The sequence below is a fragment of the Struthio camelus genome, chromosome Z (genome assembly GCF_040807025.1).
Source record: "Struthio camelus isolate bStrCam1 chromosome Z, bStrCam1.hap1, whole genome shotgun sequence".
In the NCBI taxonomy this organism is placed as follows: domain Eukaryota; kingdom Metazoa; phylum Chordata; class Aves; order Struthioniformes; family Struthionidae; genus Struthio; species Struthio camelus.
The window spans coordinates 71,692,028-71,707,536 of record NC_090982.1 but is presented as its reverse complement, the minus strand read 5'-3'; the positions used below and the strand labels follow the sequence as shown (position 1 = coordinate 71,707,536).

At 35.6% G+C, this 15,509-nt stretch overlaps 1 protein-coding gene across 2 annotated transcripts in view; it reads right to left on the bottom strand.

Moving 5' to 3' along the window:
* Positions 1-15,509, bottom strand: part of LOC138064728 (potassium/sodium hyperpolarization-activated cyclic nucleotide-gated channel 1) — a 218,478-nt gene that overhangs the window by 34,511 nt on the left and 168,458 nt on the right. For both annotated transcript variants that reach the window (XM_068928537.1, XM_068928538.1), the window contains one exon: positions 14,642-14,788. In XM_068928537.1, the coding sequence (XP_068784638.1) occupies positions 14,642-14,788 (147 nt within the window). The remainder of the gene's footprint in view (positions 1-14,641; positions 14,789-15,509) is intronic.

Genomic DNA, 15,509 nt, shown 5'->3' with positions numbered 1-15,509 from the left:
TACTCACTAACACTATATTTACTGAACACTATCTTGGGCAGATGACACTTGACAATGAAGTCCTGTTTTAGCAAAGCATTCTGAATGTTCAAGTTGTTCCATTAAGTTACAAGAGACTACATATTTAAACATATGTTTTGTTAAATTGTGGCAGAAAGGTGAATGCTGATTGATGCAGAGTTTACAAAATCCTATTGGTACCTTTCTGTTCCAGAAACTTGTGTTAGTACACAGAAGAAGGGTGTGAATTAGTCATCATGTTTCTTGTGCAACGAATGAAGAAAACCTGCTGTTCTTCTGAAACAATGACTAAGGAACAGGAGACAGCTGGCTTTGCTAATTGCAAAACTCTGTCTAGTCTGCTTTGCTCATGGGTTTATGTAATTCACAGCATTGTTTTTCCACTGTCTCTGAAGCTTCCAGTCACCTCTTTTATCTGGCAATCTGATGATTCTGGAAACCATATTCATTCTTGTCCATTTGTACTGAAACGATGATGAAATAATTTGCTAACATCAGTCAATTTGTGATTGACCTTGTATGCAACTTGTGTCAGCTACTGTTTTTTCTACTATATTATTCCAAAAAGAAGAGCAAATGCTACTTATAGCTATTCTGAACAAAGAGTACTTATTATATCCACCAAAGTCAATGAGGTTTCATCCAATTGCCAGAATAAAATTATTTTGTTTTAGAAACGTGCAGAAAAAAGTGCTGCTATTCTCAGGATAGTGCTTGACTCACCTGATTGCAATGAAAAGTAGTTGCATATAAGAGAAAGAATGAGACAAGGGGAGGGGGAAAAGAGAGAGAAAGAATTGTGCAAAGGCATCCAGTTACACTTACATTTATGTGACTTATATTAAGCAAAATGTAATATATTTGATTTGGTTGCTTTGTTGTGTAGAAATATTTCAGTTAGAATGCAAAACAGCAAGTGATAGCTCAACAATCTAGTTTGCCTTGCTGAGGAAAGAGAAGGCTATGAAGAAAATAATGCATGGAAGAAGGTAGGGATGCAAAGTCTGTGTTTGAAGGCAGTAGGGGAAAGACTGGGGGGTAAAATACAATCCTGCAAAAAAGAACTGGGTGGCAGGAAAAGCTCAACATGCCTTAGGAGAAATACAAAGATATGGCCTGGCTATAAATTTGTGTGTTGATGAATTCTAATTTGTACTTGTTTAATCAAAAGCAGGATTTGATGCTAGGAATACTGCCCCTGAGAATTTATATCATATACTCTACAGCAACAGCAAGAAATTCTTTCTGCCATCTTATCTCTCCCTCTTTGTCTTCTTCCTCCTCCAACTCTGTGTACTGCAACCTGAACAGCCAAAATAATTGAGTCAGTAACTGAGGTAGCTCTCAAGAGAATGTACTGTATCTAGGCCATATATATAGAGTTTAGCTGTCACAATAACAACAACCAGGCAAACAGTTATTTAAAAATCAGTGGTGATTTGTTCAATGAGTTATTTTAAAGCACTCTAAGAGCTCTGGAACAGAAATACTGTTATCTTCTTAATTGCTTGGTTAACAGTTACTTCTTATTATGAATTAAAAGCTCATTGGTTCAAAGCCTCTATAAAATGATTAAGTGGCTTAAATTAAATTTTACTGATTATACTGGACAAATCAGATAGCTAAGCTTGAAATATCCACTCTGAAATTATGTTCACAGTTTTTTGGTAATTTCTGTTTGCCTCTAATTTGATTTGTAAGTATTCAATGAAAACCTACTGTATATTATGACACAGGATAAACAAACTCCTAGCTTTTTCTAACATGCACAAAAATCTAAACATTGCTACTTTATGTATAAATAGCATCTTAAAGTGGGGAAAAATATTTATAAACAATTGAAGATTTATTTAGATTTCTTAGAGAGATGTGTGACAGAACCCTGAATGACTGTTGTATGTGTGTTAGAATTCAGTAGATTTACAATGTCAGCTATATATGTACATATCTATATATATCAGATGTACATATCTATATATATCAGAAGGATACAAACAGAAAGACAAAGTGGATGCACAATCCCTTTTTAATTCTGAATCCAGCCTTCATCACTGGTTTACTATGTGAACAGGGACAAGCTAATTATGAGACCATTTTAATTTGCCTTCTGAATGAAGTTACTGAAAAGGGTACTAGAGTAGGATCAGACACAGGGGCTCAGTGATATTACTTTGTAAGTAACTTGTGATAGAAATGTAAGGAAGTCATGACCCAAATTCAGCCACTGTGCTGGACTGCAAGCTTGCAAAAGTAGTAAAATAACGAAAGCACAGAATCTGGGGCCCAGTTTTCTAGCTATACATGGGGATGCTGATTAGTTATAAATGAAAGGGTGAGACATGGAGAGCTGGCCCCAGAAGACAGATAATTAGGTGGTAAAGATGCTGATGAAGTCTCTGGGAATATCTTAATAGAGTGACAGCCAGAGAGTCCTGAAGATAGTAAAAGTGGCACTCTTAAGCAAATTCTAATATTGGTAGCTGCAGGAAAAAGAGATGCATGAGCAGCAGAGGAGGTGTAAAGAATGGTGAAGCAAGAACAGCCTCAATAGCAGACCACGTGGAAGAAAGACTAGTTTACTCCTGCCTTCTATGTGAATTAGTAAAAGCAGCCAGAATAAAAGTAATGCATCAGATTCTTTAAATATCTGGTAAGCAGACAAGCTTAAGAATGGCAAATCTTGGGATGGTTAATTGATCTTGAAAAAAGATATTTAAATTGGGGATAGCATTAGCTGTAGAACAGGTACCATAGTGAAATACCCTAAATTAAAAGTTTAAAAAAAGCCTTCAGAGAATACAACTGTTGAAGTAATTTTAGGTAGATGTTTGAGACGCTAACTCCATTTAGTGTAAAACGTAAACAAGATAAATGAGAGTGTATGGTATGAGAGTAACAAAGAAAGAGTTTTGTTAAAACTAGCAGCCAAATTACAGTCAAGACTTGACAGATCAAGGATGCATGGGGACACATCCTTAGTATCTGTAGATTCTGACTACATTCTTCTAAAGAGCAAGAAAGGAAATGGCTATGTAAATAATATATCCAAGAAGCCAGGCGAGAAACCAGTACCTTTCTATCATCCATATTTAGTAACTATGCTGTGCTTCCTCTCGGCATGTAATCACCAATACCTTAAATATTTGCACCTGTGCTTTCCTTCCAGGACTAGACGCGCACTAGAATCGAGGGACCCTAATGATAACAGTGCTCTCAGAAACTCTGATTAGCTCATATGCATGATACTCGCCAACCACAGGAAGTAAGTGAATATGCAGTAGCACACTTTTTATATCAGTCAAATATTCTTTTTTAAAAACAATTTTACTTCATCTGCTGGTCTAAAATTTAACATTTATTTAACTGTTAATAGTATTTAAGTATTAGCACATTACCCACTTCATGAATTAAATATAGGCCGAGGATTATTTCCATAAGAAATATGTTCCTATAATTTATTCAGAAAGATTTTCAAATTATCTTAAGACTATATCTTAATCTTTGCTTTTATAAATTCTTTTAACTATATTGATTTTATTTCATAGGAAAGCCCTTAAGAGCCTTATCATTATCATTCTTCATAAGGTCATATGTGATAACCACAGATTGGTGGCATAGTAAATGTGTATGGAGATACACTGTGACAGTTAGAAATATAATGACCACACAGTTGTATGGAATGTAACCTATGTACTTACAGAGTACTATGCAAATGTATTGACAGATTATTATATAGTAATAGGATTCTCATTTTTTTCCATATACAGATTTTATACACGTGTTTTGCATGGATGTGTATGTATGTGTGTATATCCCTTTATCTATCTATTTAATTATCTACGAATATATACATAGACCTATCAATATATTTACATGTGTACATTTGGTCAGGGCTCAACTTTTTGGTCCAAATTGAATTTTTAACATAATGTGTCCCATTAGAACTACATTTGAAATTAATTTCAGTTAAATATTTTAGAGGTTAATATAACTCATGTAAAAGTGTGCACTTGTATAACTAAAGTTATAATCTACAAGCAAAAAGGTGAGAGGAAAGAAGATTCTGCTCCCAGTCCCAATTATGCTCTTTGGAAATGAAATGTCCTGATGTTCTATATTCTGCAAGGACACATGATCTGTATCTATTTTCAGCTAACATCTTCTCACACGGTGGCCTAAAAATAGGCCAGCTATGAACTTTAAATAATGGCTCAGGAAGGGTATTAACCTCTTTCTCACATTCTAAGTTTGTCACAGTGCTGTAAGTATCAATATTATACAGAATGTATCTGGTGTTAGAGAATGACAAAGCAAGCTACACATCCCTCCAGTTCTGCTCAACATCTCTGCAGATATCATTGCCTTTTATTTCCTTTCAAAGGGCTATCATATTTTAAGGCATTTACACATAATATTGCCAGCATTTCACTCTGTCTTGGTAGTGCCTTATTTTGTGCTACATGCTAATAATCACAAGCTATTTTATTTTCAGATCCTACTGATGGGAGACATTCTACCCTTCGTAAAATGTGTCTTACTATGAAAACTCGTGTTTACATAAATATGCAAGTATTTATACAACATGTAGCAATGAGTGATAGATGAGAAACTACAGTGTTGTTATGGAGATTGTGGATGCCTGTATTACCCATCACATTTCCCAAACAATCTGTTATCCAGCTGCCATAGAATACGCCCTGATCAGGTATATTTTTCCAGTGATTCCAAGTTCTATTATTTTCTTACATTTTCTTCTCAGGAAAAAAATACACACACACACACGCATGCATGCACGCACACATTCATCTTTGATTTTCAGTTTGATTTTTCAGTTTAGTAGAGAAAACAATTTTTCACTACATAGTAAACTTAATTTTAATACATATAAGTGACATTCATGAGACTACAGCTAAGAGAAAATAGCTAAATAGCATTAATTGCACAGTTAATCAATAATTGGCTGAAACAATCCAGGCTAAAAGGAAAATTGTCAATTATAAAGAAGGAACCTTTTCTTTATAATATATATAATCACAAAGGTATTACTTTACAATGAAGCACAAAATAATTTAGTCTTTCAGTAAGGCACCATCCATTGCTGCAAATGTGCTGCAGTAACCAAAACACACAAACATGCAATGATCAGCTCATAAAACTTCTAACTGTATGTGTTCTACTCACTTTATTATTATCCTTTCACACAATAGTTCCACAGTTTTCAATTTTGACAAAAAAGGAAACGGAAAGTTGACTTTTTCACTAGAAAATTAACAAACAGACTCTAGCAGAACAGGCTGGGAGTCGAGGCCAGGTTAAGATCCACTGTTACCACTGCCTATGACTGAAGGCAGAGACACAACAGATAAAAACCATTACCTTAAACTCAGCCTAGGAACTAATGGGAAGCTTGTACCTGTATTCATAGCGTCAGATTCCACATTTTGCACCAGCTTTTAATTCTGTACTCTCTAACAGTAGTGTATCACAGTAGTTTAGCACCAAGGTAAGAGTGATTCTTGTTAATCACTGGAAATATCAAACACTAAATTCCTTCAGTGTTAGATACTTATCTTTAAACAAGTGTAATTCAATACCTTGTGCAGCAAGATCTACACTATGTTTCATTACCTGTCCATTTACAAGTTATTTCAAGCACTATTAAAGGAAATACAGACCAGCTCATTGAAAAGCCAAGGTGCAATGTTAGAGTTTATTCACACCTTGTGAATAAACAAAACCATTTTTTTCCATCCCCATGTCTATTTTATCTCTTATATAAAGACATTTCAGCAAAAGAGGACTTTATATGCATATTACACTTTAAAAACATTATGTTTTGTCATTGAGGAGGAGAACCCCTGCTTTTTCGGGTAGTAAGAGCTAAGAAAAAAAAAAAAAATCAGTACTCCACCTTTTGCTTACCTGGAAGTAAGACAGTTTTTGGAGAAAAATTGGAAATATTTGTTTATGTTATACTACAACAGTTCAAAGCTATGGTTTAGACACTGAGTTTTGTGCTGGTTCTAGAAAAATGCACTGTTTTTTGTTCAAATAAAACTAGAAAAATAGCAAAACAAGGATCTAGCATTGCCATGCTGTGCAATGCTTTAACTTGGATATCTCCCACAGCTTTAACAAGATTTAACTTCTTAAATCACCAGCGTATCTAGCGGAAAATAGGTCCATCAGTGTGCATTCAGAAAAGATTTTATGCTCTATTGTTTTTTGTTCTCTTTGCCTTGCCTTTATTTAAGGCCGTAAGCTTTTAAAGGGAACTCCAAATTTATGCATGAGAAATGCTGTGAACCTTTCTATACGCTGTTACTACCATTTCCTAATGTGAGCTGAGTAACATAACACGGTGAGTGCATAAAAATAGGCACATGCATTTTCTTCTATATCAGACAGTTCATGGCACATTTATTTCCTCTTGCTGGTAAGCTCCAACACTAACCTTTTTTTATGGTGACTTTCATGGACACTAGCGTCTTCTAAGGGTGCCCACTCAACACAGAAACATCTGTATTAAATGATCCCCAATGCACTCTTACCAACTCTAAACAAATAAGGTGCAAAAAGAATTTAACCTTGCATCTGGGATCACAATTTAAATTTCACAGTGAAAACAAAAGGAAAAGATGTTCCTTCCCACCATCTCCATTAAGGAGATTTACTGGAAAGGGACAAGGGCACGTTCCTGCCACACATCCCTGCCCTGTCTGCACAGCAGCTTCCCACTCAGATCAGGGCTGCATCCTTCCCTTCTGCACCACTTGCAAGATGCTCCCCCCTTCCCCTGCCCACACTCCCCTTACACAGGTATGAAGATTTTTTACTTCAGAAGCACACTAGGGGAAAATGCAGAACCTTGGCAGGTACTACTGATGCACAATATTAGATCTCTATCTTGTAGCTAGATCCTGCAGCTCCTAATCTTGAATTAAAACATATGTAGTTTCAGATACTGGATCAAGAAGGGTTTACAATTATTTTCCTAAAGGATTCAGAGAAACATTTGTTAACTTCTGTTCCATTTTCACGAAAGGACTCATAGTCATAATTCAGGGATTAGGGCAGAGATCGTAGAGTATTAGCTGAATAAACCAAAAATTTCTAAATCCTACTAGAGAGAACACTAGCCAAAGAAAAAGCAAGCACAGTGTTAAAACAGAATGTGTTTTCATAAAGAAAGCTAAATCAGAAGACATCTAAAGTCCTTTGTTATTATTTTTAAACTCTTGAAAATCAGCAATTCCATTTATAATTGCAATAGTACATTCAATTCTTATAGGAATGAATATGCTGCAGTAAGTACTGTCTAATACCTATTAACTTTTCCTTGCTTTTAGCAGAAGCTAAATGAGAAAAAAAAAAAAAAAAAAAAAAGATGCCTGCCTCTTCCCATCCCCTCCCCCTAACATTATCTGGGTAGCAGCTACAGGAACAGTCTTTCACTTCCTTAACAATGGAGACATGACAGGCACTGGGAAGTGTGATCCTGAGCTGAATGAGGCAGCGGTGAGAAATTCTCCCCGGTGGGACAACACGCCTGTGGCATTAGCTGTTGCTCTCTGAACAAAACAGTAATTGTTGCCCGCGATGGCCTTTCTTTCTGATTCTGCTCTTCAGATGCCTGACTAGCAGATCATACAGTAGCAGATACAGACTGGACTTATTTTTCTACAACTGTCTTTGATGTCTCTCACAGCTTGGTGTACTTAACTAGCATTCTGCATCTAACTCTTCTGGCACTTTTCTCAGATAATTTACCCGTTTAAGAAACAAATCAACTACTGCACTAACATTTCTGGATTTGATTTTGATTAGTATATTTAAGGAGCTCATGAAAGAATTGTCATGTTTGAAATGTACACTTTGGTATCATGTCACACCTGGTGGGACACAGCATCTTAAAACACAATAATTCAACCACTGCTGATCATCTGCCCATTTCCAAAATTAAAATGGCCTATTTAATTTTTTTTGTAATTTACAAAACTTAATCATTGTCTTTTCTAAGAGGTTTTTGGGGCTTTGTTTAAGCCTTGTATATATTGATTATTATTTGGACATACCATACACAGAAAAATTGCATAGTTGTTTTTTTAGCTTTTATGGAATAAATAACGCTGGAGTAAATCATCATTTGTTTTGCAAGATTCATGTGTTGCATAGTTCATTCATGATTTCAGTGCTCCAGAGCACAGACTAAAGCTATGTTTTATCTGCATCTATGTGAAAAAGCTTTAATGTTCTACATAAAGAGGTATTCACTCTCTCTGTATAGCTGTATAAAGATATACCCAAATGAGTTCCTCTGCGACTACATCTCTAATTCTGATGCGTTTTACATTCTTCTCCTCTTCAAGCCTCCCACACAAGCTTCAGTGAATATAAAAAAAGCATAAAAGTACAGTGGATTATAATGAAACAATTACCTCTCAGTCTTCTATGACCTTAAATTTATGGACATAAGTTATTATAGAAGCAAAGTATTTGAAATTTCCAATAATTTAATATTGACTCTGATACTTCATTGTTTTTTAATAAACTCATTTGATTTTCTATTGTTATTTTAATGTTTGATGGCCTGTGTCCAAAAAACATGATGACTGCACTATTAAAAAAGATTGATGTTTACTATGCTGTAATCACAACACATTTTGGCTTCATACTATTAACTCTGGAGACGTCTCATCCTTTGCTCACAGGATCATGACATAGAGTTCCAATGAAACTATAAAGTTTTGTGATTTCTAAAAATAAATATGAAACAGAAAGAAAGATATTATAAAAGGAAGTGAGTTTTTATGGGGAAAATGAGAAAGTTAATTAATTGGGAAGAATAGTGAATTTACTGAACTGACCATTTTTAAAATTAATTTTAAGAGTACTAAATACTTTCTATAAAAATATACTTGTCCACATGTACCAAACTGATCTGTTTTTAGTCCTATTTTCACTTAGATGCAATTACTGTTAGCAAATCGTAAATCCAATAATGAAAGGTTTGCACTATCTTGTTATGAGAGTATGTTTCTTACAAGGACCGTCACAAAACGCAACTCTTGATGTGATACTAAGCAGTGTGCTGGATCTTTTTCAGAATTTTATACCTGATTCATCAGTCTGTAACAGGTAACATAATGTACTTACATTCACTATCCCTATGGGAACAATAAAGGCCAAGAACTTCAGCGCTTGACTTCAGAAAGGGCAGTGTGTACAACTGAAGCTTGCTAAAAGAAACTAAAATGGGCTTCTTATAGGCTAGTTGGAAATTACTGATGGAAAGGAATGTTGAGTGATGCACATAGGCAAAAACATACAGTTATATATCCATTACCACTTAGGACTTAGCTCTTACAGTTATAATAGTTCAATTAAAATGTAATCTCAATGCATGGCAGTGATTTAAAACAGCAAATTAATGTTAGGAATTATTAGGTAAAAATAATTCATATTATTACAACATCATTATAGTAGGTGCAGATCTGGTGGTCTCATCTCAAAAAGGCTATAGTAGAGCTGCCATTAGAAAATGGCAACAAGGGTGATCATGGAGATGAACTGGCTTCTGTGCAAGGAAAGATTACATAGAATAGGACTCTTTTGCCTCAAAAATACAAAACAAAGAGGGATACCATAGAAAACTACAACATCATGACTAGCAGGCAACGGGTGGATAAGAATTGACTGCACCATCACTTTTGGTACCAAGAATCAAACCCAAAAAAGACAGAGGAAGCGAGGTTCATATCCAAGAAAAGGAGGCAGTTTCTCATGCAGCAGGGTATAAACTTGCACAAATCCTTGCCAAAGGACATTGTGGATGCACAAAGATTACATGGATTCTGGAAGAGAGTAAATATTTAATTGGAAGGCACACTTCAAGGAATACTAAATAGAGAAACCACATCAGCCACATAAAATCCCTTGAGCTGAAAATAGTTGGAGTGTAGGAGAGTAATCAAGGGAAATATTACACTCTCCCTTTTCCTGTTCTTCTCCGGGTATCCACTTCCTGCCACTGCTGGAGGGAGGCTATTGGGTTAGATGGACCCTGAATCCAAACGAGTTTGATTCTTCTTATGTTCTGTTCTTAGGTGAAACTGCTTACGTGTGATATGTGTCTTTTAATCCTTGTAATTCAAGTACCACTTTGGAAGAGATTTCTCTTAGCTATGGTTCGTTTCTCATCATCTGTCCCATCTCTTATTTGTGTTATGACAGTTACAAAGATCTCATTTGGGACTAAGACCTTGTGATGCCAAATGATTTTCAAACATGTATGCTGCAAGAACTCACAGTTAAGAAATGAGAAGCTCTAAAAAACTTCACAGGTATCTCTGTCTGCTGTAGAACCAAAGACTATATATATAAATATATATGAGAGAAACATGCAAATTGTTACCAATTGCTAGTTGCTACCTTAAGAAATGAGGGAGGGAGATAATTGCAAATGTTAGCAAAAATGGTTTTTATCACACCATCAGGTGTTTAAAGATGCAGCCTTTCCTCTAAGCTAGTCATCTAGGTTTTCTCTACAGTAAGTAGGGGAGAGGGAGGTGCAGAGTGAGCCTAGATGATTAGCTTAGGCTTGATGCTGAACTTTTACATAGCTAAAGCTATGCCAGAAGAATACAGCCTTGCATGGCCTGGCTAAAGCAATTTTTAAATTATCTATCTGTACAGAATAAGTAACTGCCAGGAGTTTCCTGACTATTTGACTCTCAGAAATGCTAGACAGTTATTATCAGAGAAGTCTACCTGTGAATAAAGGCAAAAGCTTTTCAGTAAGAGCAAAATTTTTAAATTTAATGAAAAGATATTTAATTATTACAAGCAGGTAGCAGCACAGCACGCATGGCAATGTGTGGGTCATACAGTTTGAGTGTGTAGAGCGGAGACTATCCAATTAGCTACATTACCATGTGACCAACATACTCAATTTGTGCAACTAACTTAATTACGGTGAAGATAAGGTTTTAAAGTCCCCTTTTCTAATAAATGCCTACCTTTGTTCCCAGCTATTAAGGGGAGTTTCTTTGTTAGTTCAGGCTTATCCTTAAATGATACAGGTCAGTCACTACTTAGGAAACGTATGCTTTGCTCAAATATGAAACACCTGAAGAATATGAACACCTTGGAAATTTATTTTTCTACTTCAAAATTTAGAAATGTCCAAGGTCCTTTCTCCTTTTCAGTATGAAGCCCTAGGTAATTCTCCATAATAAACATGACTATATTTTTGGCTACTAAATAAAGTTATCCACTCACACATATGCAGCACTCCTTTTTCACCTTATTATTATTTCATTCATCAAATGTATTATATTCCATATGAAATTTTCAAAAGCTCAGTCAAATGACCATCGATCCTCTTTTACAGAAAAAAGTCGTACCTCTGCTGTAAGTATATACAGCTGTAATAGTAGTGTTTATCATGTAACAATTAATTTTACCACAGATTTCTACTCCTAATTCCATGCCTTTAACTAATTTTTTTAATAGCTGGAAGATCTTATTTATATAATGCATAATTATTTTCCTGCTTACTTTTGTACTAAAATGAGTAAGCCAAGTTTTTAAAACATGGACAAAAAAAGTCACACTTCTAAAGAGAGACTAGCTGCGGGAAATTTCAGCCCAAACACTAAACTTGAATGGCTGAGAACAAAGAGAATAGAAAATACTGCAACTTTTTTATAGCTTTTGGTGATATTCATGCTATAACTATTAAGTAGTTTGCGTAGTTTCTTTTGCTCTGCTTATTGTAAGTGAGGAAATAATGGTTTCAGTTGAATATCTTCATCAGAAACCGCATTCATCATGCTAAGTATGCCCCATGAAGACTCTGAATGTTTAATTCTCACTGCCACACTAAACTGAAGGTATAACACAATATACAATTCATTAAGAACTTAAGAAATGCAGAAAATATTTATTCTTGAATGATGTAATTAGGATATCTGTGCTATCAGCTGGATGTTATAGCCTCATGCAGTTATTGGAACATTAGACATGCTGTCCAAGATCAAGAAGAATTGTGCTCTGTCTTTAAAAGGGTTTAATTTATTATTGATTAGTCACACCAAAAGGTCACTACCGGCACTACAAAAGTGTGCATAATAAATAGGATTTGGAACTGCTAAACTAAGCAAACACCTAAGTGGTGTTTTCAGGGCACATTGCACGAGCCGCTGCCAGGATTCAGACAGAATCCTTGGGAAATCTCTTCTGTCTGTCACTGCTACTGTCCAGACTTCTTTTTTCTTGATATTTTTCTAGAACAACCACTATGTTGTCATCAGGGCAGCGTGCAACCTGATTGTAACTTCTGAGGAAAGCTGGGGGGATAAATTCTTACTGTACAATACAGAAAACAAAGGAATCATGGTAAGTACAGCATAATCATAGTAAAACCAAAAGCCATTCTTTCAGTGAAATTCAATTCTTATTCCATGGTTTTAATGGCTCATTAGTTTTTGAAATTTTCCATGCTTGATCTCTCCCCAGAAGTTATTTTTGTTTTTTATGCTTGACCAAATTTGCCTTGCTATTCTTAATATGAAAAAATAGAGAAAGAGAGAAAGAGAGAGAGAAAGAAAGAGGAAAAAAGAAAAAGAAAGAAAAAAAACAAAAGAGAAAGAGGAAGGAAGGAAGGAGGGAAGGAGAATAGATGGAAGGCAAAGAAAGAAAATTAGTGGTGCATTTGAAAATTGTTGCCAGTAAAAGATCTTGCACTAGAATTTACAGAGAAATACTTTCCTTAAAAGAGTATATAGATTAAACTTTTTTTCTGATGTCTGTCACTGCCAAGTCTGTACATACATCCACTTTCTTAAGAGGCCAAGATTCATGTTTTGACTGTTGCTATACTCTAGGGATAGTTTCTGGGCTTTCTTTTTCTCTCCTACGTGACAGATTTTTATGGTACATTCTCCTCTTGTTTTCTCATATGATATTTCAAAAGACACCAAGGGCAGCTCAGGGTAAATTGACAGAGGCAGTGCAAAACCCAGAGCCCTCCATCTCCTCTACAAAACACTTACAAATCCACAATATAATAATAAAGAGAGAACTCTGGGGCTACCTCTACGTTAGGGAATTAAATGGGCCCAGGCACTGGAATTCAATCATCTAAACTGTTAAACTGTGAACAGTCACGGTTTGGTCTGATTTTGACTTGGACCATCTAGCACTGACCCAACAATTTTGGGCACTGTTCACTATTTCCAATTGGCAGTTTGTAGGGAGGGAGGCCACTATGAGACTTTAATAACATGGACACGGTCAAACTGTGCCAGCTGGCCTCAGAGCCTGTGAACAGGCATGGCATTATTTCTTATAGATATAGCTTTAATATGCCAACTATTTTAAATATGGAATTTGATTGGGTTTGGAATTGGATTATATGATATGTTTCCTTTTCACAACAAAGATCTGGATTCAACAGTGCAGACCATCCCCTACAGACTTATGTTCTTATTATTCTGCAAACCTTGCTAAAAAAGAATAAACCCTCACATATCTTTCCAAAAGTAAAGATGTCATCCTGTGCTCTGTAGGGAGTTAAAAGTACAGATGTCGTCCCCCACTCTGTTGGGAGTTATATATGCACATATTCAGCACCATCCCTCTCATGGCAGGGATATTAAAAGGCACTACTTGGCGTCACTGAAAATTACACAGGATTCATCACACTCCTCCTCTTTTTTCCCCTTTTCTTGTTTCTTTTCTTTTCCTTGTTTATGCCTTCTCCTCTCTTTCAACTTTGTTTTTTACCTCTGCTTTTTTCTCCTCCCTTCAGTGGAATATATCGGCCAACTGACAACACAAAATAACATCCCTGAATAGGTTAGGCATGAGTACCACCCAACAGAAGATAGTCAGATCTGTATTTCCATTAAGTAGGTAGCTCTGTTTCAGCGAGATGAACCTTGCCTTCCTCCCATACAAACACCTTATGAAAGAAAATTCCAACTGCTTCCACACAACAGAAAATAATAATTAAAAAAAAAAAAACAGAATACAGATTGGATTTTTAATAAAACAGATGGTTTTGATGGATTGTACCTCATATTATTATTTTCAGCTTCCTGGTCTCAAGTAAAGACCTTCTTAGCCAAGGATGCTGCCTCATCGAATAATATAAATCAGCTCTCCCTTGACTGGTGGCTTTCATTGCTCTCACCTGTACTGATATTCTAGTTAGCAAGAAGGGAGTGTAGAACAAAGCTTTCATTCAAGGACATTCTAGTCTGATCTCTCTCTATTTTAAAGAATGACAGAAGAGGAAGAGGGTAAAGAGAAATCTGAGCAACATGTAACCTGAGGTTAGCCTCAACAACTAAGAATGGAATTTCACTCTCTGTTACATCCTTGTGTGGCAATGACTGACAGACTGGTTCAGAGCAGGGTGTGAAGATGTGTATTTCTTTGTATCAATCCAATCTAACACAAAGCTCATTCTCCTGGTCATTTAATGACCAGGCAGGTGATCAAATGCGATTAAAATATTACCGAATAGAAACAGAAATAGCATTTTAACATAGAAACAGCAAAGACATGAAAGCTTTGCATACCATGAAGAACTGCTCGGACGCTTCAATCTTACCTCCCTAAGGGGATCATTGAGCTCATTAAGAATATTTTCTTCATCAAAAATCTTGCCTTGGTAGCGGTGCTCGTAGTAATCGTGGATCTTCTGGCGCATTTCAGCAGGTAACTTGTGGAATGACATGTACTGTTCCACTTGTTTGTACTATTAGGAAAATAAAAAGAAAAATCAGAAAACAGAAAAACTTTTTAGTTTTTCTACAGGCATCTACAAAATGCAAGTTCATTCATGCATCCATTTAAGAAATGCAAATTTCAAAACCTTTCTAATATATCCAGAATTCAGAACGTTCATGAAAGTCAGGAAACAGCAAAGTCAAGTTTGCTGATTTCAAACACGAACACCTAGAAATACTGTTACATGTTTGATAAGGTGCAATATAAAAACAAATCTATCAGAAAGCCATTTCAGAAGATTACAACAAAAGGAGAAACAGTTGCAATATGCACAGTATGCAGAAATGTGAGAAGAGGATAGCTATAGGGAATTTCATGAAACCAAGAAATTAAGTAAATAGAAACTTTTCCTATTACTATAAAATTTCCATTCTAAACAAATGTAATATAACCAGTTGGTTTATAGTAAGGAGTATAACCTATGTTATCAGGACTTTGGGTTTGCAAAAGCAACATTAATGAGACAGATCTGCTTGAACATTTTGGTGGTAAATGGCAATTATCAGTGCTGAACACTTATAAAGATAACTTTATATATATACATCAGAGGACCCTTACAAAAAGGTCAGTTACTTTAGTATTACTTTTGCTCAGGTAGCAACACAACAACCGAAAATAATGGAAATCACTTTTAGTGGTGATGGTAATAACCACATTAATATATATGAGTCTTAGAAGCCAAACCCTCA